The 26644-nt window shown below is 34.4% G+C and overlaps 14 protein-coding genes across 14 annotated transcripts; 5 read left to right on the forward strand and 9 right to left on the reverse strand.

Moving 5' to 3' along the window:
* Positions 1–53: 53 nt before the first annotated feature.
* Positions 54–2145, forward strand: NAEGRDRAFT_82227 (uncharacterized protein; the record flags this gene model as incomplete). Its single annotated transcript, XM_002669075.1, has 1 exon — positions 54–2145. One exon carries the CDS (start codon positions 54–56, stop codon positions 2079–2081), a length of 2028 nt encoding a protein of 675 aa, XP_002669121.1. The 3' UTR covers positions 2082–2145.
* Positions 2146–3188: 1043 nt separating this feature from the next.
* On the reverse strand, positions 3189–5534 carry NAEGRDRAFT_82228 (uncharacterized protein; the record flags this gene model as incomplete). The annotated part of the gene is made up of 1 exon (XM_002669110.1): positions 3189–5534. The coding sequence occupies one exon, from the start codon at positions 5532–5534 to the stop codon at positions 3189–3191; it is 2346 nt and encodes a 781-aa protein (XP_002669156.1).
* A 552-nt stretch (positions 5535–6086) lies between these two features.
* NAEGRDRAFT_75928 (uncharacterized protein) lies at positions 6087–7072 on the forward strand (the record flags this gene model as incomplete). Its single annotated transcript, XM_002669076.1, has 2 exons — positions 6087–6595; positions 6619–7072. 2 exons carry the CDS (start codon positions 6087–6089, stop codon positions 7070–7072), a joined length of 963 nt encoding a protein of 320 aa, XP_002669122.1.
* Positions 7073–7094: 22 nt separating this feature from the next.
* Positions 7095–8864, reverse strand: NAEGRDRAFT_82229 (uncharacterized protein). The gene is made up of 2 exons (XM_002669111.1): positions 8300–8864; positions 7095–8227 (listed from the first exon to the last, which is right to left on the reverse strand). Exons 1-2 carry the CDS (start codon positions 8856–8858, stop codon positions 7116–7118), a joined length of 1671 nt encoding a protein of 556 aa, XP_002669157.1. The 5' UTR covers positions 8859–8864; the 3' UTR covers positions 7095–7115.
* Positions 8865–9173: 309 nt separating this feature from the next.
* NAEGRDRAFT_75930 (uncharacterized protein) lies at positions 9174–10451 on the reverse strand (the record flags this gene model as incomplete). Its single annotated transcript, XM_002669112.1, has 1 exon — positions 9174–10451. The coding sequence occupies one exon, from the start codon at positions 10449–10451 to the stop codon at positions 9174–9176; it is 1278 nt and encodes a 425-aa protein (XP_002669158.1).
* An 83-nt stretch (positions 10452–10534) lies between these two features.
* NAEGRDRAFT_82230 (uncharacterized protein) lies at positions 10535–14554 on the reverse strand (the record flags this gene model as incomplete). The annotated part of the gene is made up of 1 exon (XM_002669113.1): positions 10535–14554. One exon carries the CDS (start codon positions 14552–14554, stop codon positions 10580–10582), a length of 3975 nt encoding a protein of 1324 aa, XP_002669159.1. The 3' UTR covers positions 10535–10579.
* Positions 14546–16197, reverse strand: NAEGRDRAFT_82231 (uncharacterized protein; the record flags this gene model as incomplete). Its single annotated transcript, XM_002669114.1, has 1 exon — positions 14546–16197. One exon carries the CDS (start codon positions 16195–16197, stop codon positions 14692–14694), a length of 1506 nt encoding a protein of 501 aa, XP_002669160.1. The 3' UTR covers positions 14546–14691.
* A 263-nt stretch (positions 16198–16460) lies between these two features.
* On the forward strand, positions 16461–17588 carry NAEGRDRAFT_82232 (ras family small GTPase; the record flags this gene model as incomplete). Its single annotated transcript, XM_002669077.1, has 3 exons — positions 16461–16887; positions 16936–17084; positions 17133–17588. 3 exons carry the CDS (start codon positions 16461–16463, stop codon positions 17586–17588), a joined length of 1032 nt encoding a protein of 343 aa, XP_002669123.1.
* Positions 17589–17634: 46 nt separating this feature from the next.
* On the reverse strand, positions 17635–18993 carry NAEGRDRAFT_75934 (uncharacterized protein; the record flags this gene model as incomplete). Its single annotated transcript, XM_002669115.1, has 1 exon — positions 17635–18993. One exon carries the CDS (start codon positions 18991–18993, stop codon positions 17635–17637), a length of 1359 nt encoding a protein of 452 aa, XP_002669161.1.
* A 233-nt stretch (positions 18994–19226) lies between these two features.
* On the reverse strand, positions 19227–20671 carry NAEGRDRAFT_75935 (uncharacterized protein; the record flags this gene model as incomplete). Its single annotated transcript, XM_002669116.1, has 2 exons — positions 19227–20246; positions 20303–20671. 2 exons carry the CDS (start codon positions 20669–20671, stop codon positions 19227–19229), a joined length of 1389 nt encoding a protein of 462 aa, XP_002669162.1.
* Positions 20672–21350: 679 nt separating this feature from the next.
* Positions 21351–22310, forward strand: NAEGRDRAFT_75936 (uncharacterized protein; the record flags this gene model as incomplete). The annotated part of the gene is made up of 1 exon (XM_002669078.1): positions 21351–22310. The coding sequence occupies one exon, from the start codon at positions 21351–21353 to the stop codon at positions 22308–22310; it is 960 nt and encodes a 319-aa protein (XP_002669124.1).
* Positions 22311–22511: 201 nt separating this feature from the next.
* Positions 22512–22844, forward strand: NAEGRDRAFT_54415 (uncharacterized protein; the record flags this gene model as incomplete). The annotated part of the gene is made up of 1 exon (XM_002669079.1): positions 22512–22844. The coding sequence occupies one exon, from the start codon at positions 22512–22514 to the stop codon at positions 22842–22844; it is 333 nt and encodes a 110-aa protein (XP_002669125.1).
* Positions 22845–23056: 212 nt separating this feature from the next.
* On the reverse strand, positions 23057–23743 carry NAEGRDRAFT_75938 (uncharacterized protein; the record flags this gene model as incomplete). Its single annotated transcript, XM_002669117.1, has 3 exons — positions 23057–23160; positions 23216–23287; positions 23383–23743. 3 exons carry the CDS (start codon positions 23741–23743, stop codon positions 23057–23059), a joined length of 537 nt encoding a protein of 178 aa, XP_002669163.1.
* A 433-nt stretch (positions 23744–24176) lies between these two features.
* On the reverse strand, positions 24177–25971 carry NAEGRDRAFT_82233 (uncharacterized protein; the record flags this gene model as incomplete). Its single annotated transcript, XM_002669118.1, has 1 exon — positions 24177–25971. The coding sequence occupies one exon, from the start codon at positions 25969–25971 to the stop codon at positions 24367–24369; it is 1605 nt and encodes a 534-aa protein (XP_002669164.1). The 3' UTR covers positions 24177–24366.
* Positions 25972–26644: the final 673 nt, after the last annotated feature.

Below are 26644 nucleotides of genomic sequence, written 5' to 3' on the forward strand. Positions count from 1 at the left end.
TTGCATTGTTTCCTTCCACATCAATCACTTGTCCTTTTCCTGTTGGTTTTTGAATGACTGGTGGTGGTTGTGTTATTTGGGATTTGGAAGGAATTTGTAATTCTGCATCTGCTGGTTTTATTTCTTCTTTGGTTGTGGGGGTTGAGATTTCTTTTCAACAAAAAATTGGAATTGGCAGCTTGTCAACTATGACAGGTCTTGCTGATTATTACAAAACTCTTCTTGGAATTGATTTGAATCAATTTGTGGGTTATGAAATTGTAGAAATTGATGATTCCCCAGCTACCTCTTACATGATTGATTGGAGTGATAAGAATTGTGGTGGATACAAGGATTTAGGAGCTAGATTTAATATGGGACTAGGTCTGTTTGTCTCACGAGCTGCCAATAGAGTTGCAGTTCCAGACAACTCAACCATCAAGTATAAATTGGAAAAGGATGGTGATGTCAAAGTATTGGAAATTCCATTTGTTGGCACATCGAGTGTGAAATATTTGAATGACAGCAAATTTTATGAAAGTTGTTTGAGAGTTGATTCTGCAGCTGATGTGTTGAAATCTCAAGGAATTCCAACAAGAAAGACGCATCTCTATAATGTAGATCCACATTTTGAAAAGAGAGAACTTCCACTCAAGTCAACCGTGCAAGGAACTTTTTCAGTGAACAATATTTTGAATGGCGACATGATCAAATATTACGAATTGACATCCAATCAAGACAGCTCCATATTAATTGGTGTAATTGTCATTGAAATCTTTTCTCCAAAATCCATTCAACAATTTTCCAGAGATTTCCAAACCAGTTTATATTTGGCCAAGCTCCATAAGGCAAAGAAGATTATTCTCGATGTTACCAATAATGGAGGAGGATATATTTGCTTGGGATATGCCTTCTCAAGATATTTCTTCCCAAAGCAATTCTCCAATCAGTACGAGAGCTTATTTGCAAGAACTGACATGATAGCTAGTGAATTGGGTAAAGAGCTAGCTCAAAAAGGAAGTGAATCTCCACAACTTGACACCATTTGGATGCCACATTTTTGGAGAGATGATTCAGGAAAGGTCTATAATGATGACTCCTGGTTCACAAATCAACATACCTTCTCTAGAGGAGGTGTCGATCATGCCTACACTTCAATTATCAAAGATAATGGATGCAGTGAAATGTTTGATGATTTCATTTTCACTGGTGACGATTTATTGGACTATAGTTCAGATGATTTGATTATTCTTTCGAATGGTAGATGTGCTAGTACATGTGCCATGTTCACATTCCAACTTCAACAATTTAAAAAAGCTAAAACAGTCGTTGTTGGTGGTGTTCACAATACTCAACAACAAATTGGTCAACTGCCAGGAGGTCAAGTTTGTGAACAACCAAATTTGGTATTGAATATTGAGGAGTATAACATGACTCAAAGTGAACATGCTCCTAAACTCTTACCAACAACTTCTAGATTGAGATTTGCCATCAGAGAAGCATATGCTTGGGCAGATTCTCAACTAAACTCGTTGGAATTTTCATTTCTCCCAAGTGATTTCAGATTAGATTATTCGAAAGAAAGTGCAATGGATCCAACCAAAGTATGGATTGATACTTTACAATTCTTTGACAAGTGTGCTCCATGGCAAACTCAAACATGTCAAATTACAAATGGAATTGGAATGAAGAGTTGCAATTCTGGAACTTACTCATCAGAATGTAAATTAATTTCTTGTAATGATGGATTTGGAATTGCAAATGGAAATGATTTCTGTACTCCTTGTCCATTAGGAACCTTTACAAAAGGAACTGTTTGTGAGCAATGCACAAACAAACCAGTCAACTCACATTATCTCAATAATACTCAACAAATCTGTGAATATCAATGCGATTTAGGATTTGAGATTGATAATACTGGAACTAAATGTGTGGAAAGTGAATACGAATCCGTTCAAAAACCAATTCTTTCATTCTTGGTTGCCTTGTGTGTAATTGCCATAATTGTTGCATTCCTTTCCATTGTTGCAAATTCAGTTCTTGGATTCAAACTCTATCAAACACGTAAAGAAAATCAACAAGAAACCATGCAATTAATGTAAAAATCTAATTTCCTCACTTTACAAAATTGTTTAATAATTAAACTTTTTAAATATTTCCAAAAAAGGGCTTTTTCAAAATCAAAAAAAAATATCCAACAAGTATCTATTGATTTTTCATCATCCATTGATTATTTCAACCCTCACTAAATCCGTGAGAGAAATCCCATTGTAAATATTTAAATACAACAAACCCGAGAAGCGAATTTTAATTTATTGGAAAAATTGCGGAAAATGATCAAGTCGTTAAATTCTGCATTAATTTATTACCTGATGATTGGTTGTTTGTTGGTTTTAATGTTAGGAACAATTCAAGATCAGCAGCAGCAACAGGGTTTTGTTTTTGGATTTTCTGTAAATATTCAAAAAGTTTCATCACAAGCAATTAATAAGAAAACATTCGTCGGATTGCATGCAAGCAATAATGGGAATGAAAGAGCTGTTAGTAATAGTGGATCTGCTGGATTGCTTGGAGGATTGTATCCATCAAACTTTTATCAACATCCAATGATTGGATATGATTGTTTTTATGGATATACCTTTCCGAATTGTACATGCACACAGCATAGTCCACAAAAAACAGCAACAAATAAGAGGAATGATGATTGCTATGGACCTAAATGTATGTTAGTGAAGAGTGATTCGAGGGCCACAACAGGAAATTTCACATGTGGTGTCAAGGAGAGTGATTCGGGAAATAATGCAGCCATTGTGGATTGTAGTCATAATGCAAATCCAAATACTGATAATGCTTTCTACTTTTCTGAATGCAATCCATACATTCCAAAACCTCACCACAACAGGTTCCTCAATACAACCTCAATTTTGAATTTGTTCGATCATGAATTCAGATTTGAGAGTATTGATGAAAGCAAATCCAAGACAATTGTTAAATGTCCTTTGAAGAGAACTCCAGGTTCGTTCCTTAAAGGTTATGCTGTTCAAGTGGATGTGCATGTTCATGAAGTGAGAGATGGATTCAATGATTTTGTTTGGGTTACTCATGTTTTTTCGTGTAATAGCACTGCTATTGAACAACAAGCACCTTTGGGTGATTCAGGCTTTTTACAACTTGTTCTTGTGAAAAATAAATAGTGAGATAGATTTTATTTACATCTTTGCCAATTCATCCAACAAGTCCTTAACCAAAACAACCTTTTCAGTGGCATTGGTTTCAGTTTGCAAAGCAATCTTGAAAGCATAGAGTTGATATTCAGAGTCAGCATCGAACAACATATAGACATGTCTGTTGTCAGACTTTCCATCCTCAAGTTCAATTTCCTTCTTTCCTTCCTTCTTAGCCTTTTCCATAAACTTTTGGAATTCATCATAAACATATGAGTATGTGTATCCATTTGATGACTTGAGTTGTAATTGACGATTTTCACGATCCAAATAAACAGCTAAATGGCTTCTTTCCAAAGTATCAACATTATCACAAGTAACAAATCTCAATTTGGTGGCATCAAACTTGTTATAACTGGCATAATAGTCGTGAGTGTATAAATCTAATGGTTTGTTGGAATGTTCTACGAGAATATCCTTCTTCTTTCCAGTAGAGTCAGTAATTGTAACTCTAATAACCAATGGTTGTGGAAGAGATTGATGAGCACGAGCTCTAGAATTGAAATCTCTACCTGGTTGGCCAGTAACAACAATAGCACCACTGAAAACTAAGTTATCAGCTTGACCTGGTTCAAAGTTAGCAACTTGACCTTCAAAGAATTGGTATTGAGCACCATTCCATCCGTTATATTTAACACCCAATTTGATATTTTGCATTTCAACCCATTCATCGGCTTGATTCTTGTGAGCCATTTCAATCTTGACAAAGGACAAATTAGCATCTGACTTGTTAACAACAGTCAATGGAACATTGAAGAAATTGTTGAACTTTCCATCAGTTGCATAAGAGCTTTGAGAAGCTTCAATAAGTGAATTCAATGCAGCTTGTTCATCAGTGGCAACAAGCAAATTGAATTGAGAATCACCATGATCTTCATACTTCTTACAGTTAGGTCTTGGAACAATGGCCAAATCTTCACCCTTTTGTGGATTGGTTGTTTGCTTTTCAGTGAGATCCTTATAATATTCGAGTGGCTTTCCAGCAACTTGTGCAATTGGTTCAGTGCTTGGATTACCCAAAATCTTCCATGTACCAATAGAAAGAAAACCATCACCATCCTTTCTAATTCTCCAATATGGAGCAGAAATGCTTGGAACAACAAAGGTTGTTAATCCATCAGTCAATCCATTCAATTGCAAAACATTCTTCCAGTTAATTTCATCTTGAGAGTAGGCCAAATAAGAACCAGCCAAATAAGTTGAACCCCAACCAGATACCAACAATGGCTTGACAACAATACCAGTAACGGTATGTGGATGTTCAAATGTAGCTTGAACAAAAGGTCTAGAATTAGAATTAGTAGCAGCACCACTATTACCACTTTCATCTTGGAGTGATTCATAACTTTGTCCAATAGAATCAGAAGCGTATTGTGAACTCATTCTAACCTTGTATGACAAGGTAACAGAATCTTCAGAAACAGTGGTTGGAACAGGTGACAAGGTTGGAATATCTTCCAATGAAGCCAATTCAACAGCTGGACCATTTCTGGAAACCTTAACATCATCCCACTTCAATGGAACCATAAACATGGTTGGCTTTTCACTGTTTGAAAGTTTGATAGAGGCCAAAACATGCAAAGTATTCTTTTGAGCATTCTTGGTCAATACGAATGAAGTTGACATTAACCATTCAACACCTGAGAAAGTCTTGGTGGAAGTAACCTTAACATCATAATTAGCAGCAAAATCATCAGCAGAGTTTTGAGATCCCAAATCCAATGTAGCATATTCTCCAAAGTTATCATAGATATCCTTCTTTAAGGTTTCAGCAACATTAGTTAATTGATCTGGTGTGAAAAAGTATAACTTGGAAACAGTAACACCATTCATTAATCTAACATAGAGTTTACCATGTTGATGCAAACCAACAGTGATAGTCTTCTTATACTTGTCACCTTCATCAACGAGTTCCATAACGTGCAATGGTTCACTAGTATCCATCAATGGAAGTTGCTTTCTATTCAAAAGCTTTGGACTCATCAAGACAATAATATCATCCAAACGTTGATCCAAAGTATTAGATTGCAATACTTGACTCAAAAAGGCTGAATCATCAGTTGATTCAATTTCAAATTCTTGATCATTGTAAATAAAGGAAACAACAGAATCAAGTGTACTGACACTCTTTCCCAAATGCTTGGCCAATTGAACTTGAAGATCGGAACGGAAATTCTTCCATGTCAATTCATGAGGAGCATATTTCAAGTTAGTATAAACAAACTTTAATTGCACTTCTTCTTGTGGATCTTGATTTCTAGAAGGTGGATTAGAAAGTGATTTGTAATAAACTCTAATCTTGGTCACTGGAGCTTGTCTTGAGGTTGTCATCTTTTTTCGGGAGTGTGAGGAGGAAATTAGTGTGTAGTTTTTGTTTTGATCAAAAAAAGTTTATGCACGAGCAAGGCTTTCTAAACTTTTGTGATTTTTTTTTTAAGTTGTAAAAATTCAAATCGTTGGCGCAAATCTTTTTAAATCAGCGCCGTAATCAAGAGCTTAAAAAACAAGTTTGTTGTGCAGAAGAAAATTCGAGTTGAAAAATTTCTTGAATGTGAAAGAGATCAATTTTGAAAGTCTTTCCGAGGTAATTGATTGAATGTGGTGGAACGAGAATGAGATGACGGATTACAATGAGTGATGGCAATGTTCAGTGGAAGTTCGAAGCTGGTTGTTCGAATTTCTGCTCGGAATGGAAATTTTGATTGGAAGTTGTTTCGATTTGATTGCTTTGAATATTTGAAGCTGGTGGTTTGAATATTGAGGTGTTATTGTATTATTTGTGAATGTTCTTTATTTAACAGTTTACAATTAACAAACCGTAGTCTTTGATTTATTGTAAAGTATTTCAAAAAACTAACTGATTTTTGAGATCTTTGAAAAAAAATGTTTTCTGAACTTTCAGCAGTTGGCAAAATCATTCAGCAAGATCTTGTTGATGTTCAACAACATCATCACAAGCATAAACTTCTATTAGAAACCTTACGAAAACCAATTCATGACACAAAGAGTGAACAAGGAAAATTGCAATTCAACAGTTTACTGAGTGAGAAGAATTTATATTTGAAATTTATGGAACGATCCGAGAGAATTGATGAAATTAAAATCATCATCGGAACATCGGAACATGATGAAAAAAGTAAAATTAATCATCATCACATTCATCATCATCATCATGATGAGGAAAATAATGATCATCACTTCTTCCGAATGGCAAATATTGAAAAAGTTTCAGTTTTGGAGGATAAAATTCCAAAAACAAGTGATTATGAACCGTTATCTTGGGCTTGTTTTGGGAAATGCAAAAAATCAAGAATTGACTTTTTGAGTAGGATTACAAATCAAGAGGTTTTTCAAGCTATGAGATTGGAACAGGAATTTATGGGTGAAAATGTGTTTATTGGATTTTCGTAAGTAGATATTTGAGAAAATTGAGGAAATTAATTGAAAATGAAAGTGATTTTGGAGTTGATGATTCACAAGAGTTGGAACAGAGCAAGAATTTGTTGCATATTTGTTACAAGTCACATGTTCATCATGGCTTTTTATTGGTTATTGATACAGTGGACGTTTCAGAAAATTATTTATTGAATGAATTACCTTTGTGGGTGAAGGATTTAAGAAGTGTCATATCAGATTCCGTTCCAATCGTTCTGATTGGCAATAATGCTGATAAGAGAGACGCCTTATTATCAACTCAACATAAATTGGAAGATAGACTTCCTTTGAGTACAGAACAGGGAGAGAAACTAGCTGAAAAGTTGGGCTGTTTCACATATATAGAAATGGAAAAGGAATTGTCAATGGATAGTTTGAGACAATTACTTGTAAAAATTCATATCATTCATCAAGATTTGACAGTTCACAAATAAATAACTAGTTCAATAATTAATTATTCAAAAAAGAATTGCTTTATTAAACAGTATCCATTCCTTCTTCGACTGGAGATTTTGGAGTTTTAACACTTGATGCTCTTCTTTTAGTGGCTACATTCAAATCAACAGCTCGATCTAATTGAGCATTAGAACCAGCTTCTGCACCAACTTCAATGGTTCTTTCCTTTGTGGCCTCATCAATCTTTGACATTTGAGGTCTATGAATGGTGCTTGGTTTTCTTTGTCTAGCTTGTTTGGCTCTATTCAAATTCAAGTGAACAACAACCTTATTTTCTTCTGTTGTGACAGGATCTGAGGAGGAGGTATTTTCTGATTGAGCAGTAGTGGTGGTATCTGTTACAATAATTGGAGGAGTTGCTACAGAGAGAGGAGTGGTATTTTTGGAGTTGTCAATTGGTGTTTTTGGAGAGCTGAGAATAATGGTTGGTGTTGAAGTGACATTTTGTGCTTGTGGAGTAGTGACACTATCTGCTTGAACTCTTGGTGGAATAATGAGTGGAGTAGAAGAGGACCCTCCCATATCATCACTCTTTCTCTTAGCAATTGGTGTATTTGGTGTATGTTCAGGAAGTTTGTACGAAGCAGGTGGTGTGAAAGTTCCTGAAGAAACTGGCTTTGTAAATACAGATCTTGATCTCAAATGAGCTTTTGATGAAGATTCTTCACTATTATCAACTGGAAGCTTTTTTGATGAAGTAACAAATAATCCAGGTTGATTCTTTCCAATATCATCAACATTCTTGTCTTCCTCTGCAACTGGCGAAACCATAGACGAAACTTTTTTGTGTGGCATTCCTCCAGGTGGTTTCAATCCCATAATTGGTGGACCACCAGAATTTTCAGTAGATGCCAATACAGTAACATCATTACACCAGCCACCTTTGATTTTACTTGTTCTACAGTTTGGTGAGAATGAAATTTCCAAATTTGGATACTTCTTTTTGAGTGTTTGAGTAAATGAAATATATTCCCTCACTAGTAATGTAAGAGATTTGATTTTTGGATTATTAAACTTGATCTGGATATGATACGGAGTGCTGAGAATGTTAAATTCAGTAATTTCTGTAAATTTCAACTCGTGAGTCGAGTATTGAATAGTTTGTTTTTGTAAAGATATTTTACAATCGAAATCTAATCATTCCAAATCATTTTTGTATAAATATTGTATAATATTGTATAAATTCTTTACAAAGAATTACTTACAATCTTGACTTTCTACAATCAACACATTAAAATCAACAATTGATTTGCCCAACATTTGAGAAACTATTCCTTTTGGTGTAGAAGAACCAGTTCCTGCACTGTTTTGTTTCTCCTCGGTTGGTGTTGCAGATTCGTCAAGTTTCGGCATCTTTCCTTCCAAATATTTCTTATTCTTTTCATCTAGAGAAACCTTTTCCAATGGTTTAGATTGATGAATTAAATACAACTCCTTAATTAAATTATAAACCGAGGAAGCATATTCCATACTTTTACATTTCAAATCATGTTCAGTTTTAGAATCGTCTAATTTAATCGAAACTTTCTTCTTTACACAATTTAAACTTTGAATTTGTTTGTATTCTAAAGCAACTTTAGGTTTCTTACAAAGAATCCTATCTTTACAAATGTAAAGTGTTCCTTTAGAAAGAATTGATCCTTTAACATCATATTCGGCAATGATGATATCATCTACGGAGAATGACTTTCGAATAACAGAGTCGAAAGCATCGGGTTCTAAATGGTCGGCAGCAGAAACGTTCGATTGACGAAACTTTCTCATTTCTTCTTTGATTTTTTTTTAATAATTGATGACATGCGAATTTAATTACAGTTGCAAAGATATTCAAGAGCTGTCAACCATCATCTATTGACAAGCGAATCATAACAAGTAGGATCTAACTTTCAGCTTTAGTATTTCATTATCCACAACCACAAATAACATGTTCCAAATAATAATAAAAATCATAATTTTGCAAATAATTTCAAAAACTTGATCGTTGCTTTTCCCGCTCAAAAAAACAATTAAAAATTAAAATCAAAATTTTTTATATAAAAAAAATACAGAAAATGGTGTAGAGGCTTTTTTTCTCTGCAATTATTGGTCGGAGGCTGTGCTTGTTGGTTGAACATTGGCAGCAGCTTGTTGACCAGAGTTTGGATAGGACCCTTGTTGTGGATAGTAGTTATATGGATAGGTTGAGGCGCCACCTTGAGGATAACCTTGTTGTGAAGGATAGCCATAACCTTGTTGTTGTGGGTATCCGTATCCTTGTTGTGAAGGATAACCTTGTTGTGGGTATTGTTGTTGTTGAGGATAGCTACCACCTTGGGAAGGATATTGCTGACCATAGTTATATGGATAGGTAGAACCTTGTTGTGGATATTGTTGTTGTTGGTTATAGTATGGATAAGAACCTCCTTGTTGAGTTGGATATTGTTGTTGTTGTGCAGGATAGGTAGAACCTTGAGGATAACCTTGTTGAGTTGGATATTGTTGTTGTTGGGTTGGATACTGTTGTTGTGCAGGATAGTTTGAACCTTGTGGGTATCCTTGTTGCTGAGTGGCTGGATATTGAGTTGGATATTGTTGTTGTGAAGGGTAACTTGAACTTGGATAGTATTGTTGTTGTGGATATTGTTGTTGATTTGGATACTGTTGTTGTTGTTGACCATATTGAGGAGCAGACAAGAATTGTTGTTGACTTGGTTGACCTGGTTGACCTGGTTGTTGACCTTGTTGTGGCTGTTGACCTGGTTGACCTGGTTGTCCTCCTTGTTGTTGTTGGCCATTGTTATTATTGTTATTTGATTCTTGGTAATTTCCTCTAAAGCTAGCAAGGGCTGCTTCAATTTGTGAGGATGTGGATTGATACTTCTTCCAATCCTTAGCTTGCAAATCAGTGATAAGTTCAGTGGAAAGTGGAACAAGTTTCTCCTTAACAATCTTGAAATCTTCTGGTTGACCTTCAAAACCACCCTTTTCTTCATTTTGCAATTGCATAATATTGGATTGAATGGTTCTGGAGGCGCTGTCAATCAAACTACAATCTTTGAATCCATTATCACCCCAACAAAAGCTTCCAAAACTATTAACCATATTCAATTGCATTTTAATGTTACTGACTGCACTGGATACTCTTGATTTTGGAGTATTTTGTTGTTGTTGTTGTTGTTGGCCTTGACCTTGACCTTGACCTTGTTGTGGTTGTTGCCCTGGCATTTGTTGTTGAGGATAGCCAGCTCCTGGATATTGACCAGGTTGCTGTTGTTGGAGTGGATTTGTTTGGAATGGTCTTCCATTTACGACTTGGTATTGTGCCACTACTAGTAATGAAATATTTAGTAGCAAAACTGTTAGAACTATTAGTTTCATTTTCTTTTTGATGATTCAATAGGATGATCAGGAGAATCCACTATTAAGATCGCAACTTTCTTTAACCACTTTTGGAAAGACAATTGATAAAAAACTTTTTTATTTTTGATATATTGTACATTTGGAGACTAATGGCATGTCTTGCTATTTACTAAAAAAGTTGCTTGTTTTGCTAGATAGCTTTGGTCAAGGTTCTTGAAAGGAATTAGTGCTTTACATTCACTATCTTCTAATTTGGAAAGAGCCTGAATAACCTTATGTACATGGGAATTTGTGAGTCTGTCACCACTTCCTGGGAATTCATAATCTGATTTGAAGAGAGTTGCCAATCTCAATAACATTTCATTTTCCTCTTTCGTATTTCTCTCGTTCAGTATTTGCTTCCATTTCTGATAAGTTACATTTTGCATTGGCTCCTTTTTCAATAATTTAGCTTCTGTTGTTGCTGCTATGGAGAGTAAATCGTCAATGTGAATGACGAATTTATCTAGATTTGCCAACTCGAATATGAAATAGTTTGGATTTTCGTGAAGATCTGTTACGAATGCATTCTCATTCTGTGTCAACTGTACAATGACTCTTGAAATAATATCTACTGGGACAATGTTTAGAGTTCTGTTCGTCTTTGGGAAGCAATTCATTTCAAAACATCCCATGACTAATCTATTGACCCAATCTATTAAATTAGAAACTCCATTGACAGTATCACTTCCAATCATACCAGGTCTGAAAATGGCTCCTGGATATCCCAATAATCTTGCTTGTTGAATATATTGTTCGGCAACAAACTTGGTGCTACTGTATCCATTAGCTCTTTCAATAATTGGTTTGAGTTGCCTCATGACTTGATCCATGTGATTGTTAATTAAATCCGTAATATCTTTCTTATTGCTAATTCCAGATGTACTGGTTGGTATTCCAAAGAGTGATAATCCAGATTGCAATACTCCAACTGTAGAGACGAAAACTATTGGGGCTAAAGTGGAATCTCCACTTTGAATATTCAATTTAGATGATAAGCAAGCCAATTTCAATAATGAAAGAGTAGATCCAGTATTTGAGGAAAATAATTGAGGATATGACATGACAGAGTTGACATACGCTCCGTTGTGATAAATAATATCAATATTTTCTGCCAGTTTCTTGAATTCTTCCTCAGTGAGTCCTAAATTATCATCTCCTAAATTACCCTTGACAACTGAAATTCTCTTTTCATACTTGTCATTCCAAAGTTTGAATTCCACAAGGTTTTCTTTCACTCTCATGAAAACGTCATCTTGATGATTCTTTTCTCTGACTATACAATAGACTTTGACATTTTCTTCAGCTTTCTCTAATGCTTCCAATAAATCTCTCAATATAAATGCTCCTAGGAATCCTGTTGAACCTGTCAATAGAATACCCTTCTTCAAATCGGCTATCTTTTTAAATTGCGTATTTCCTCTTGATGTGAGGTCTATAATGTCATTCAACACATCTTCAGGAAGGAGAATATCCTTCTTCCAATCATGGGATGAATTGACTGTGGCAACATCATCATGTTGGTTTTTGGTGACAAAATCTGAAACTCTACTCACTACGCTATCCACATTTCTGTCAGTTTGAGAAAATATCAGCGAGAGTGGAACATCAATGTTATACTTTTGCTTCATAATACCAGAAAATTTAACAGCGTGAAGACTGTCAATAATTTTCATATTTCCATCAGATTCAGCTGAACCTGTTTGAGAATTTAACAATAATTCACGAATCAAATCTTCATCCAATTTCCTCTTGTTAATAGACTCTAGGTGCTCATAAAGAGCTTCCAACTCTTCCTTATACTTCATTTCGCATCCAAATCTCTTAACTTTCATTGAAGAGGTAAGGAGATCGTTCTTCTCACTAAATGACTCAAATTCAATAATAAAGTCCTTTGGCACTTCGTATGGAAGAAGAGAGCAGTTCACAGATACTTTCTCAATTTCCTCACACAAAACCTTTTTAACCTTTTCATTGGTTTTCAGCAAGTCCTTCTCTGAATCACTCAAGAGCTCTTCACTTGATGAGTTGATGAGCCCTTCCTTGATTGCAAATTGTTTCAAAACCGTTTGATTAGGTACAATTACACCTACAAGGTAGCTTTTCGACACATTTCCATAAATGAAAGCTTGGAAGATGAATTTTGAGGTAGTCAGAGCATCTTCAATCTTTGCAGGTGCAATAAATTCTCCTTGACTCAATTTGAAAATATTCTTGAGTCTGTCAATAATTCTAATGTGTCTTGGACCTAGCTCCTCAACAATATCATTAGTATGCAACCATCCTTCCTCATCCAAAGCGTTTTTCGTAAGTTCTTCATTCTTGTAATATCCAATGAACATGGTTTTTGTTTTAACACAAAGTTCTCCTCTTGGATAAGGTTTGTCATTTGTGAAATAGTTCATGTCAGGTACGTCAACCAACTTGTACTCAACAGAGCTATGAAGTCTGTTATCATTCATGATACCTCCTGCTTCTGACATTCCAAAACCATCTGAAACGAAGCAATTAAAACATTTTCCAAGAAATTCTCTAACTTGTGGGCTTGAAGAGGCTCCTCCAATAATTATTGATTGTAAGCGACCACCCAACATGTTTCTAAAATCTTTCATTACTCTTTCTTCAAGTTCTCTCTCCGTTTTAGGTCTATCCTCATTTTGATTCGAAATACCTGAAAGCCAACTTGTCTTTTCCAATTCGTACACTTTTTTATACTCATCATAGAGTACATTATAAAGTCTTGGTGTTGAGGCAATGACAGTAGGTTTGACCTTTTGAATATCCTCAAAGATGTGAACAAAATCTCTGGTAAATATTCCCACTCTAGCACCATCACACATGGCCAAAAGGGTGTGTTTTCTGTCACTCATGTGAGCAAGAGGACAGAATGAAAATTGTACTTTTGGATTTTCAGCTCTGAAACCATGCATTTCTCTTCTCAGAGATTTGTCACTAACCATTATGCCCTTCGGCTGACCTGTCGATCCACTCGTGAAAACTAACGATAGAAGATCCTCATCTTTTTCTAGTCTATTCAAAATAAAGTCCTGGTGTTCCACATCAATCCACATCTTATTTGGATTATACTTGTTTTTTGGAGTGACGAGGATAGTCTCGTGATTTTCAAAGTGTTTTGGATATCTTTTTTTCTTAGGTTTGTTCTTTTCGTTCAAGTATTCACATAAGATTGATTTTCCCTTGTCAATAATCTCGTTCATTGGCAGAATTTCAATTTCTTGTTTACCACTGTTTGTTGTGAATTTACTCTTGGATTTTCCTTCATTATCATCCATTACTACAATATATTTTACAAAGTCCAATTGTTTTGTAATGCTGATGAAAAAATCGAGCATTTCTAAAGTACAAACGACAACCTGACTATCGGTCAGTTCAACAATATGTTTCGTCTCATCAAAAGTTTGGGCAAAGTGAATAGGAGCAGCCACAAATCCCTTGAAGAAACAAGCATAATCACACAAGTACCAATATAAATTATTCTTTCCACAAATGGATACAAATTGTCTCTTATTTTCCTCCCTCAAAGGTTTTAAAATTTCATCCAGTCCAACAGCAATACAACAAACCAAGTGGAATACTTGTTCATATCGAAGCCAATGATAAGGTCCGTCATCCTCTTTCAATATTCCAAAGCAAGGATTCATTGAATTTTCAATAAAACTCCGAAACAGTGTACTATTGACACGATCGGCCTCTGATCTTTGTTTGATTTCATGATAGTGATATTTTGTTGGTACAAAATATTCAAGATCCTCACAAAATGTTTCCAACCAGAGTTCTCTTTCCTTTTCTTCTGGTGTTTTTTCCTCATTGTCAACTTGTTGATGATTAGGAGATGCATTCTTCCTTCTCTTCTTACATTTATCCCAACACCAATCGTAACACTTCTCGCACAAATCAGTTCCCTTGTCATTGGTATTGGTATATCGGATTGTGTTTTCAATAACACCCAAACACATATTACAAATCCATCGATATGAAACCGATGTGACGGTGAAGTTGGTTGGTTTTTCCTCCACTTGCAGTTTTCCACGAGAGAATAGGGAGGTGATCTTGTTGAGCATTTTTTTATGAAGATGAAAGTTTGTGATTGTTGATGGCTCAAGGATGAACCAGATAATGTGTTATTGTGTTAATTTTGTGATTAGTATTGCCATCATGTAATACTAATATTATTGAGTTTAAATTTGAGTTGAATAAATTAAAGAATCCACATGAAGAGAATCAAACAAGTGGAGACAACAAGTGTTGTCCAAAAGATACTCGACAATGAGTACAGATACTTCTTAAAGGTGTGATTCAATCCATATACTTCCTGAATGAATGTGCTTACGGTTGTGAGGGAGCCACAAAATCCAACCGAGAATGCATCAATCCAATAAACAGCAACACCAGAGGTGAAACCTGAAACGTAGGCAGTACCTTGTAAAATAACCAAGATTAGAGAGCCAATGATATTGACAGCAAGTGTGAAAATTGGCATTTGGAATCTTTCAACAGCTTTAAATGTAATATTTAGCTTGCAAATTAAATATCTCAATAAACAGCCAAGAGGAGCAACGAGGAGAGTGAGGCAAAGACTTTGATCCAATGATTTTGAAACGTTCATAGCACCAAGCAGAACAATAAAAACTGAAATGACAGCCATCAAAACTACAAACAAATCAACAGCCATTTTGATTGCTGTTCTTGATTTCCATTTGGCATTTCTAATTTGTTGATACTCTTCCAGTAATTTTCTTTTGAATAATTCTCCATTACTCTCGGCAATATATTTAATTTCACCTTCTTCCAAGAGAATCTTTCTCTGATCCTCATTTGGAATTGGTTCTACAATATCTACATCTTCAGCCAATCCAGAAGCAACACTCGAAGATGCAATTGAATTAACACTATTTTGACTTGTCATTGTGACCTGTTGTGGCGCCTTTGCATTTCCAAATTTCTTCCTCAAAACAGGAATCACAAAACTCAAAATTGCATTTGTAATATCCTTCGCAATTACAAATGCAAAATAACAAGTTGTAAAACCAACTACTTGCTTACTCACAAACGACAAGACATCTCCCTTCATTAAACTAATTGCAGCATTCACTTGCCAACTTGAAAATGTTGTAATGCATCCACACATCCCAGTCGATAGTCCAGTATATATCCTCTTCTCAAACGACAATGTTCCATGAAAAACTCTATGCAGAAACAACTTGACCATTCTCTTCTTTGATTCCTCCATTCCTTCCAAAGATATTGCTGATGAATTATTACTCTTCACCATAATAGGAGTATTACTTTCACTACTACTACCATTATTATTATTATTAGTAACCTTATTCTTTTCCAATTCAACTAACAAGGCCTTCTCCTTCTCCTTCAACTCTTCCAAAGGCTTTTTAATAAAGTGCAAATGAATGACCATTAAAACTCCCATGATGAAGCAACCCACAATATTTGCATACAAATCGGAGAAGAATAAATCATCAATGGATTGAACGATATTACCATTGGATGATGTCGATGGATTCATAATATTGTTATTATTGCTATTATTATTGGAGGAGGAGAGGGAAGGCTTGTAGAGAGTGTCGGAGAGAAGAATTCGAATTAAAACACCAATCATGCAGAATACGATGAGGTAGGCAATGTAGAGTAAATGTTTGGATAAATTGATGGCAAATTTGAAATTTTCTTTGAGTAGTTGCATTGTCATTTTTTTTAAATTTTGTGTTAATTAATTAACTTAAATATTAAATACACAATATTATTAAATATTGTAAACAGTCAAGTCATGAAATCTGCATTTATTTTTCCTTAATAAACTTTGTAATCAAACATTAACATCTCTCTTTGCTCTTCCAAGTTCAACACGAACATCACCGAACCAAGTTCTTAATTGACCAAAAAAACAACTTTCAATACTTACTGTATCGAGAACTTCCTCAAACACATCAAACATAACACACAAGAAAAAAAATGGCTCCAAAACGCATCACACAATTCTCATCACTTCCCTACGAAATTTATCAACACATTTTATCGTTCGGAGTGAGTGATTCCGAATTATTGCTGAAAAAGAATTTTTCGAGTGGGAGTAGTGAAATTCAATCCTGTGTACGATATGTGGCTAATTTTCAATCATTGAATAGGAAGATTGCTAGTATGCCAGAGATGGAACGATATTTTGATAGATTTTGGTGGAATGTTTGGGAGATTTGGTTTGGAATTAATCCATCTTTGGAGAAGGAGTTTAGTTTATTGAGGGAGGAAATGATTCTAAAGAGAGAATTGAAGAGGAAAGTGCTGATGGCTGCATTTATAAAGTTTCACATTTGGAGAAGAATTAAAAATTTGAATGGAATTGATGAAACTAAAGTGGTAATGATTGGAAAGGGAGGAGTAGGTAAGAATTTAATAATTTTCTGTTAATAGGTTAATTATTTTGAAATAGGAAAGTCTGCAATGACAGTGAAATATATACAAGATTTCTTTATTGAACAATATGATCCAACAATAGAGGGTGTTTATAGAAAACAATTGTTGGTTGATGGTTTTCCTACATTATTTGAAGTTTTGGACTCGGCTGAACATGAATACAGTGTAAGTTCTTTAGAATAATGCCATTCTAAACTAATTAAATTTATCAAGTCCGCGAGAGATCATCATATGAGATATGGAGAGTGTTTCGTTCTTGTTTGTGATTTGGCAGATATTAATTCAGTGGAAGAAGCCGAACCACTTGTAGAACAATTAGTAAGAGTTAAGGACTTTGAGGAAAATAGCTTTCCAGTAGTATTTGCCTTAAATAAGGTCGATTTACTGAATGAAACAGATCGACCAATCACCATTGAGAAATTTACTAACCAAATTGCTACCCTCATTAAACAAACTCAATTGACCAATACTTTCATTATTGAAACAAGTGCCAAGACGGGAGAAAACATTACTCGAGTATATGAAGAATGTGCAAGACTAAAGAGATATGGATCAGTTGATAATCTAACACTCCTGAAAGAGGTTATTCAACACGATTCTGCATTCATTGAAACTTGTAAAAAGCAGAGAAAGTTGATGAAACAATCGAAAAATTGTTCTGTAATGTAAAAATGTTGCTTAATAAAATTGTAGATATATATTTGTTTCGAATAATTTATGAGATTTCAATCATGAATAGGTATTGCAAAGAAGAAATGGTACGCTCCTCACTTACTATTTCCCTTTCAACTAGGGTGGGATTTTGAGATTTTGTTCCAATTGACCTAATCACAAAATCATACCATTTAAACGGTTTGAAATTGGATTTCTTTTGAGATGTTTGTTTGACATTCAGCTCATTGAAAATATCAAAATCTTTTACCATTTTCACGAAAGAAAATTCTCCTTTTTGCAATCTTCTAAACATTCTTTCATCAACATGGCTCAATAAAGTACCAATTCGATTCTTATACTCCACAACTATGGAATTTTTCTCAAAAATCTCCAATTGATTCGTATAATTAACTTGATGCCATGTTGCATCAGCAAGTCCAAATCTTTTTGCAATTTTCAAAATATTCCAAAATATAAATTGTAAAATATTCATCTTTTTCTTTTCATTTCCAATAAGAGTTAAAACATTTGATGGAATTTGCAATTTTTCATTCATTGGAATGAAATAATTTCCAAATAATAATTCGATTCTTTCCCAATTTGGAAAATTGTTATTCTTAGGATCGAATATTGCATAATGGAATAGATCTCCTCTTTTAATCCAAGATAAATCAACTCCCAATGTTAGTGAGCAGTTCATTAAATAATTATTGGCCTTTCTAATAGAATTAATCTTTCTCTTTTTCGGATACAACAATCCACACATAGAATCATACGTATAACTAAAGCAATTATCTGTTCTCTTTACCAAAACTTGATTATTGTAAATGGAATTCAAAACTAAATGATACGGAACTTGAATTTGAAGATTTTTCGAACAAAACAAGAGATGAATTTGTGAGATTCCAATAGATTTCAAATTTTCTGCATAATTATTCAAAGGTTCTTGTAATCTGTGCAATCCAATCAGAGACAGAGTGATGCAGTATTTCTGAGTCAATTTTGAAATTGTTAATTTTCGAATATAATTATCCGAAATTATTTCTGCTTTAGTATTCAACTTTGCATGATTAGTTTCAATGACTAACCATTCCAAATTATCAAGATAATAAAATCTTTTCAACATTTCAATAGCAGATTTCGAATTTTCCAAATACGAATTTGTTCGAAACTTGATCCAATCCTCCTTTTCCACAAGTTTAAAGTCATCAAATTCTACCTCCTTTTTAACTAAATCAGTTCCGAAATAACCATATACTGTTGGTATTTTCGAATTACGAAACCTTTCCACTAACACTTGTTTCTGCATTCTTTCAATCTTTTCGAAACAAACCGAATTTATTCTCTTAAATTTCCGCTGATAGAAATAGGGAAGAAATGACACAATCTCACACAATAAATCCTCATTGATTTGACGCATTTTTTTTTTATTTATTGTTAAATTTTGATCAATTCTGAAATGCTTGAATTTCATTGTAAAACAATTACAAAAGATTTTTTCACTGTATTCTTGATCATGATTGGATAATCAAGTTCAGTGAATTTCCGAATACAATTACTAGGGAATAAATAATTCGATCTTTCATTAAGCTTCACTAAATTTCCTTATTTACAAGTAGAGGAAATATAGTTAATAAGGAAAGTAATTTTTATTTAAACCTTAATAAGAGAAGCAGATACAGTAGAAGCTTGATTGAGTCCACTGATAGCATACAATGTATGCCAACAATTGCTAGCTGGCCAAGTGAATACGAAACTTTGTCCATTATTAAGAGCTCCACTATTGATTACCTTTGTAGAATTATTACAATCCAAATTGAATGAAAGACGCAATTGACCACCTCCTGTTGTAATAGCAGTGAGATTGTACGATTGACCAGCAATTGGCTTGGCCCATTTCAACTTGGCAAAACCAGTTCCATTACTATTGGTTTGAGTAACACGAGCACTCTTAGATGGGAAAACTACAGCTTGTTTGTAAGTATCAAAAACTCCCAAAGCATCACCAGATTGCAATGTCCATGGTCCTCTCATTGACAACAAGTTTTGATTTTGTGTAAAAGTAACTGGTTGACCATCACCATTCAACCAACTGGAGGCACTAACAAGAGGACGTAAAGCAGCTCTAATAGTTTGCAATTCACTGGCTGCGGTGTTACTCCAACCACCAGGAGGATGCAATGAGTAATTGGCTCCAATTTCAACATAGATTGCATATGGAGTTCCATAATTTCTATCCACAACTCTGGCTCCATAAGTTTTCAAAGTTTCGGCAACTTTTCTAAGCTTTTGAGTGGTCAACTTGGAAACATTGAATGAGGAAGGGAGCATTAACAAACTACCTTCTGGAATTGCTCCAGAATTGGTTGTGGCAGCATCACTATCTGCAGAGGTGGCTGGGAAAACATAAGTATTACTTCCATTAGCAAGAGCATTGTAAGTTAGGGATAAAGCCAATGCATGTCTGTACATGATATCACCATCATCAACTTCGTGCTTTCTAATAATTCCTGCAGAGCTGACGATACCAACGGCACGAGCACCCTGATAGTAATGAGCTGGATCACCCCAACCAGTTCCATCCAAAGCAGCCCATCCATAGAGAGTAGCTCTCCAAACACCTGTTACATTCTTGAGTTGCCAGAATGAGTGAATAACCTTTGCAATTGGATCCTACAAAAAAAAATATTCGAAAGTTCAATATGTTAAATATGACAAGAAAAACTTACAAAAATTTCACAATGTCCATCAGATCCAGTTGCTGGAACTGTATTAGCTGGCCAACGTGGAATTACCATACTAGTAACAGATCCACCAATATCAACATTCTGAATACCAACAGTTGCTGAAGGTCCGTAAATGGTCATTGGTTGATCAGTTGCTGAGGCAATAAAGACACCAGTTGAGTAAGCACCTGCTTGGATAGCTGGGAAATAAATTGAAGTTGGAACTGTGACACCTGAAAGAATTGGGTTGACTGGACGACTATTCCACAATGAGTTGACTGAGAATGGTTTGTTGACCGTTCCCCATTGTGCTGCTACATAACTTGCAGCAGCGAGATAGCAAAGAGTAATAGCTAGGATTACTTTAAACATTTTGATTTTTTTTTGTTTCGAATAAGGTTTAGTTTGTTTAACAATGATCTTTTTAAAGGGTTTGGTTTGTTACAGGTTCGAATAGATTACGAGACATAACAAAGCACGTTCTAGTGTGGAATGTCAACTTGAATTAAAAAGTTTAGTGTATTCACAAATCATTATTCGAATTAGTATGTTGTCAATCATTGAAGAGCTCATGATATCTCGAACGGTGAATAAAAAGCGAAAACCATACATGAATTTCGCAATGTTAAATAATCCACGGTTGTGTTGGATTCGGCAATTTGTATAAAAAAGTTGTAAACTTTGCAATTCTCTTGAAAAAGCATTTGTAAATTTATCAAACCTTATCAAAGGTTTTTCAATGAACTGGAATGTACGTAGTATGAAAAGTTGTAGTCTCCCAGTTTATAATATCACGACTACGGTAGAATATTGTAATGGTTGAATTGAATTTATTAAAATTTTAATATTCAGTAATCGGATGGTGATTTCCAAGTAAAGTAGGTTGTAACAAGATGTTTCAACGATTGTAAACTTGAATTGACTTTTGAAGAAGGTATCAAGAATTTACAAAATGATCCAAATATCAAGTTCACGAATTTAAAGAAACAACTTTCAATACTTTACAATAAATTAATTGTATTATTAATATAAATTAAAGTTCAAAAAAAAAATGACACAACACCAAACCAAAGGACTTTTTCGAGTTCATCATCATTCAAATGTCATTTCTGTCTTGACACAAGTATTGTTACATTTAGATCCAATCATGAATAGATACAATAATTATAACATTAATTCACATTCGTCTAAAATAGAAAGTGAAATGTTGCAAGCTTTTGATTCAATTGGAAGAAAAGTGTGGAATAATCAAGAATTGGAAATTGATATTTCGGAATTTTATTCTTTTTTCTCATTGGAAACTTGGGACAAATTTATTGATCTTGAAGAAATGTTTCAATTTACAATAACAAATTGTAAACTATTGAATCAATACTTTAATACAACTGAGAAACGAACAACCACTTTTGAAATTTGTCCTACCTGCCAAATAGATTATGGAAAGAAGGAGAATATTTCAAATTATTGTACATTTATCTATTCGAAAGATAAATGGAAACAATTTAGAGAAACTAATGAGATTTATCAAGATCCAATTCCATTCATAAAGGGATACCACTGTACAAGTTGTTATTCATTCCTTGAGATTATGCTGAAATCGACTATAATTGAAGCTCCTGAAATATTGCTCTTGAAATTACACTCTTCAATTGAGAATAACTATTTTTTATACGAATTTAATGTCCATGAACATGTTAAATTATTAGTAGACGAATCGATTGACAATTCACATCATCAGGAATATGAGCTAGTTGCCGTAGTTGACTATTATAGAGAAAGAGGAATTTATGGAGGATTTTTCAAAAATCCAATGAATAGAAGGTGGTATCAAATGAATGCTCATTCCATTGATGACTTCCCCAAACTGGTTGAAGATTTGAGTTGTATCAATTCAACCTCAAATTTTATTCTATTCTTCCAGAAAACAGTGGAAAGGAAACCAATTTATTGGAAATCTGTGTTATCCAATCGATTTGTATACTGGGACGTTTCATTTAGCTTCACTGAATAGTGTGATATTTAAAGATTAATTCCAAATTTAACTATTCATGTTTTTGTGCCGTTTCCATTTAGGAAGTAACCAAAAAGTAAATTAACCAAACATTTTCACATCTATTTAAATGTTACCATATTATCACTCCTCTGTACAAATCAATTTCAAAAAATCAAATCCATTTCGAATCCACACAAACGAAACTATTTATTCACAAAAATGCAAACCAGAAGTCATGATAAGAACCTCAATCAAGATGAGGAAAATCTCGAAGTTCGTGACATGAAGCATGGCTATGTTGCTGGCGATTCATCAGAGACCCTACCAGGTGGTAGAGAGAAGGGACCTCGTGAACACTTTGAAGAAATCTGCCGAGATGAAAACTATGAAATTGAAAAGCATCATACCAATGTCAGAGGTGACTATACTGTCGTCTTTAAGCACAAGTATGGTGGTAAGGATCAAACTTTCCCTAATATTTCAAGAGAGAGAATTGAGAATATGCCATCAAGAGTTAAGGATGTCATCTTGAAGAAGAAGTCAATCTATTAAGGATGTGTATGACAAATCTATCATATGATTAGTTAGAATAATATTAAAATCTTTGTATATATAAATTGTAAATAAATAATTCAAATAATTGTGAGAATTTTTTATTCTATAATTTCAAATTTGGAAAGCCAATTTGTTTTTCAAAATGTTTGATCCATTCCAAACACTGTTAATATCCATATGTCAATTCCTTGAATAATTGGCCTCCTATCTTATTCCTTATAAACAGCAATTGCTTCAATTTCAACTTTGGCCTTCTTTGGTAATCCAGAAGCTGCATAACAAACTCTTGCAGGCTTATTGTCACCAGAGAAATCTGAATCAATGAGAGAGTCAATTGATCAATCAAATAGACAATGACAACAACTTACATTCACTGTAAACTTCATTCACAGCTTGGAAATCATTAATATCAGTCAATAAAACAGTTGTTTTCACAACATCTTTCAAAGTACAACAAGACAATATATTAAATTTCACACAATTCCAATTCACATATAAAATGTTAATCATTACAAAAAGGTCAACAAAATATTACTCACCTCACCATCAATTCCCAAACATCCACTAATATAAAAGTTACCATTTGCCTTCACACCTTGTGAATAAGGTCCAATAGCTCTCGGTGCCTTCTTTGCACTATTCACATAGACAATGGATGAATCATCAACACCTGAAGTGGAGGAAGAACTCGAAGCAGATGCCAAATTCATCTGACAACTCATGGAAAAGTAACACTTCACCTCAGCAGAAGTACTCGTTACCATTGAATTTCCAATCATCATCTCTCCTGGGGCACTACTTGGCAAAACCTTATATGAATGAGGATTCGACCGAGTGGTGATATTCTTATATTTAGCCAATCGATTGACTTGTTTAGTAGGAACCTTTCTAAACATTTTCGTTAGTGTGTGTAATTGTTATTGTTTGTTAAAGTTAGTAAAATTCTTCTCCTCCGAAAGTAGTATGAAAAAATTGCTCAAATTGATTGAATCCCAAATGCAAAAGTTTGATTAGAGAGAGAAGAGGTTGTTGCTTTCTTTTTTTGTGTTGTTTTGTGAGTGAGCAAATTGATTTGGTTTGCATGGAGGTAAAATTTATCATGTCGGTGAATTTGATTGAATCAAGCAAGGCGCCAAAACCAATCAAATTGAACACAAATGTGAGGAATTGAGGTTCAAGTGGAGAGACGAATTGCAAGTGGAATCATTGAAGAATTGCACAATGCTTGAATACATTCATAGGTATTAATAATATATCTTTCTTAATATCTTTAAAAGTGAATAAGTGAATGGTTCGTTATTGGAAAAAAGTGGTTTCACAAGATCTTGTGAAAAATTCCATTTGGAAAGAGTTGTTTATGGTGCGAAAATGTGTGTTGATTCTCAATCTCAAAAAGGAGAAAAATAGATGATCACCACATTGTTTTTGCACATAGGTATTTGATATAAATTAATAATTTTCTTGATGCTCTCTGCTTCATTACTGAGTGAGGAGGAATTTTTTGTGAAGTGAAATATAATTAGTAAGGATATTTACATGGTCTCGTGGTTGGTGTAATGTAAGCACTGGTGGTTAAACGGAGAGGTGGCAATTGGAAGCTAATTGAAAATTCCATTTCCATCATAAAGGCAGTATATCCCAAAGGTGGATTCTTGACAACGACACGATAGTTCATTCCTGAGGCATCTAATGGTGTGACTGGGGTGAATGTGAAGGCCTTTCCAATAGTGGTAATTCTGAAATCTCTTGCATTTGGATTGGTGGCTTGCCACAATTTAACAACAGTTGGTCTAGTTCCATTGGTAATTCTCAAATCGAGTTGGAGTCCAACGGAGTGAACATCTTGACTGGAGAATTCATAGTTTGGAAGATTAATACCATAGAGATGGGCATAATAATCGACTAAAACAGCATCCATCATATCACTGCCTTCCATATTGTGTCCAGTATTTGGCAGGTATTTCAATCTCTTTTCACCAACAAGATGAGGATAACCATTTGGAGACAAGTCTGGCCAGAAGAATTCATCTCCCATACTATAGATCAAGAACTTGTTAATGTTGGCATATCTTTCAGTGTAGACGAGTGGATCCAAAATTCCAGCCAATGCATCAAATTCCTTAGTATTCAACCGGGTGACAATTCCTTGATCCATGTAAGAATCCATTGCTTCAGGGAATTTACACAAACTATCATAAGTTTCCATCAAATTTTTCTTCAAATCCAAAACAGCAATAACCATAGGAATGATATTTTTCACTCTCTTATCAACAGCAGCAAGAAGCCAAGTGGTCCAACCCTTCTTACTAGTTCCTTGAACTGTGAATTGTTCAATGGTGTGTCCTAATTCTTTCTTTGCAAAGTCTTGAATAGTATCCAATCCCTTTTGTCCAGCTCTTGTCATTGGCAAGTGAGCAATCCAATAAGGTTTACTAGTGTCATTCATGAAATGTCTCCAAGTAAATGCAACAATTCCGTCCTCAGCTCTTTCCTCTCTTTTTGGATCAGCTTCAAATACAATTGCTTGATTAGGAACTTGCATCATTTCAGTAACAATTGTACCAGTAGCAACAGCAATCTTGGTCAAATCAGCAAGATCATCCAAATTTGGAGTCTTGTCAGTATTTCTCTTTCCAATCATCCACAACAGTCCTTCCTTCTTATCTCTATTCAAATTATGTGGTACAATTACCAACATGAAATGCCACCAAACATATCGTCCATTCAAAATATCTTTTGGTGAAAGCCACACTTGACTTGTCATGTTCAACACATAGGTAGTAGCAGCAAGCCCATGCATGGTATTGATCAATCGATATGAATAATTATTATCCGGATAAGATTCCATAAATTCATCCAAGGCTGTTTTTTTAAAAGATTGATCAGCCTTTGAAGATGAAACCTTCCCAACACGAGAATTTACTTTTTCTCCTCTGATCAATTTCATAGAAGGAACAAGACTTCCCTCCACTACTGATGATGACGATGTATTAATCAACAGCAATACAATACTGTACATCAGCACAACACTACCCAACAACAACAAGACTCGCATCATTTTTGAAGATTCATTTCCAGTACTCGATAACGAACGCGAAAATTCCCTCCTCTCAAATTGTGGCATTTTTTTAAGGTCGAAAAAGCAAGTGAAAATAAGATGTGAATTTCTTGGAAGGTTCATTGAAAAAAATCAAACTGCCTATTTGAAGCAACTGTTAAATGGGTCAGAGAGTTTTTGAAAGTTACACAGACTGTGTGAAAAAAAGCAACATTTTGATGTGAATGAAGTGAATTTAGAGAGAGAATGAAATCCTTACATGTGTGCAACATCTTGAATACTTGACACTTGTTTCTTGGAATAGATCGAATTTCAAGAAGTGAACTAACAGAAAGTGACCTAAATGATTCACAAATAATATTTTCAAGATTTTGTTTGGGGAGACCAAATCGTTTAAATATCCAATGGTGTGAAATCTTTCAAAAATTCACTACCGAATTCTCTAACAGATTCCAAATCCTCCAAGTCCAACTTCATCACAACCAATTTACCAACAGTATTTCCAAGATGATGGTTTGCTATTGAGCATTTTGCTGAATCGGACGGACCATCCATCATATCTGATTGTTCATGATGAAAGATCTAAGGTAACATAATTATTTCCTATTTCCCTGGTAGTAAGAAGAAAGAGTAGGGGTTATCTGATGAATTTGTATATGAAAGTAGTAACAAGCTTGATATTCATTACTACTGATGTCTATCAACAAAATTTCACATTGCTGATGATGTTTACATATCA

The sequence above is a fragment of the Naegleria gruberi genome (genome assembly GCF_000004985.1).
Source record: "Naegleria gruberi genomic scaffold NAEGRscaffold_87, whole genome shotgun sequence".
NCBI classification, from domain to species: Eukaryota; Heterolobosea; class Eutetramitea; order Acrasida; family Naegleriidae; genus Naegleria; species Naegleria gruberi.

Excerpts from the sequence above, each read along its gene's own strand:
- NAEGRDRAFT_82229 (XM_002669111.1), bottom strand. The coding sequence starts at position 8,858 with ATGAGAAAGTTTCGTCAATCGAACGTTTCTGCTGCCGACCATTTAGAA. Across the intron at positions 8,228-8,299 it reads GATTGTAGAAAGTCAAGATT|ATTTCGATTGTAAAATATCT; the intron begins GTAAGTAATTCT and ends TGGAATGATTAG.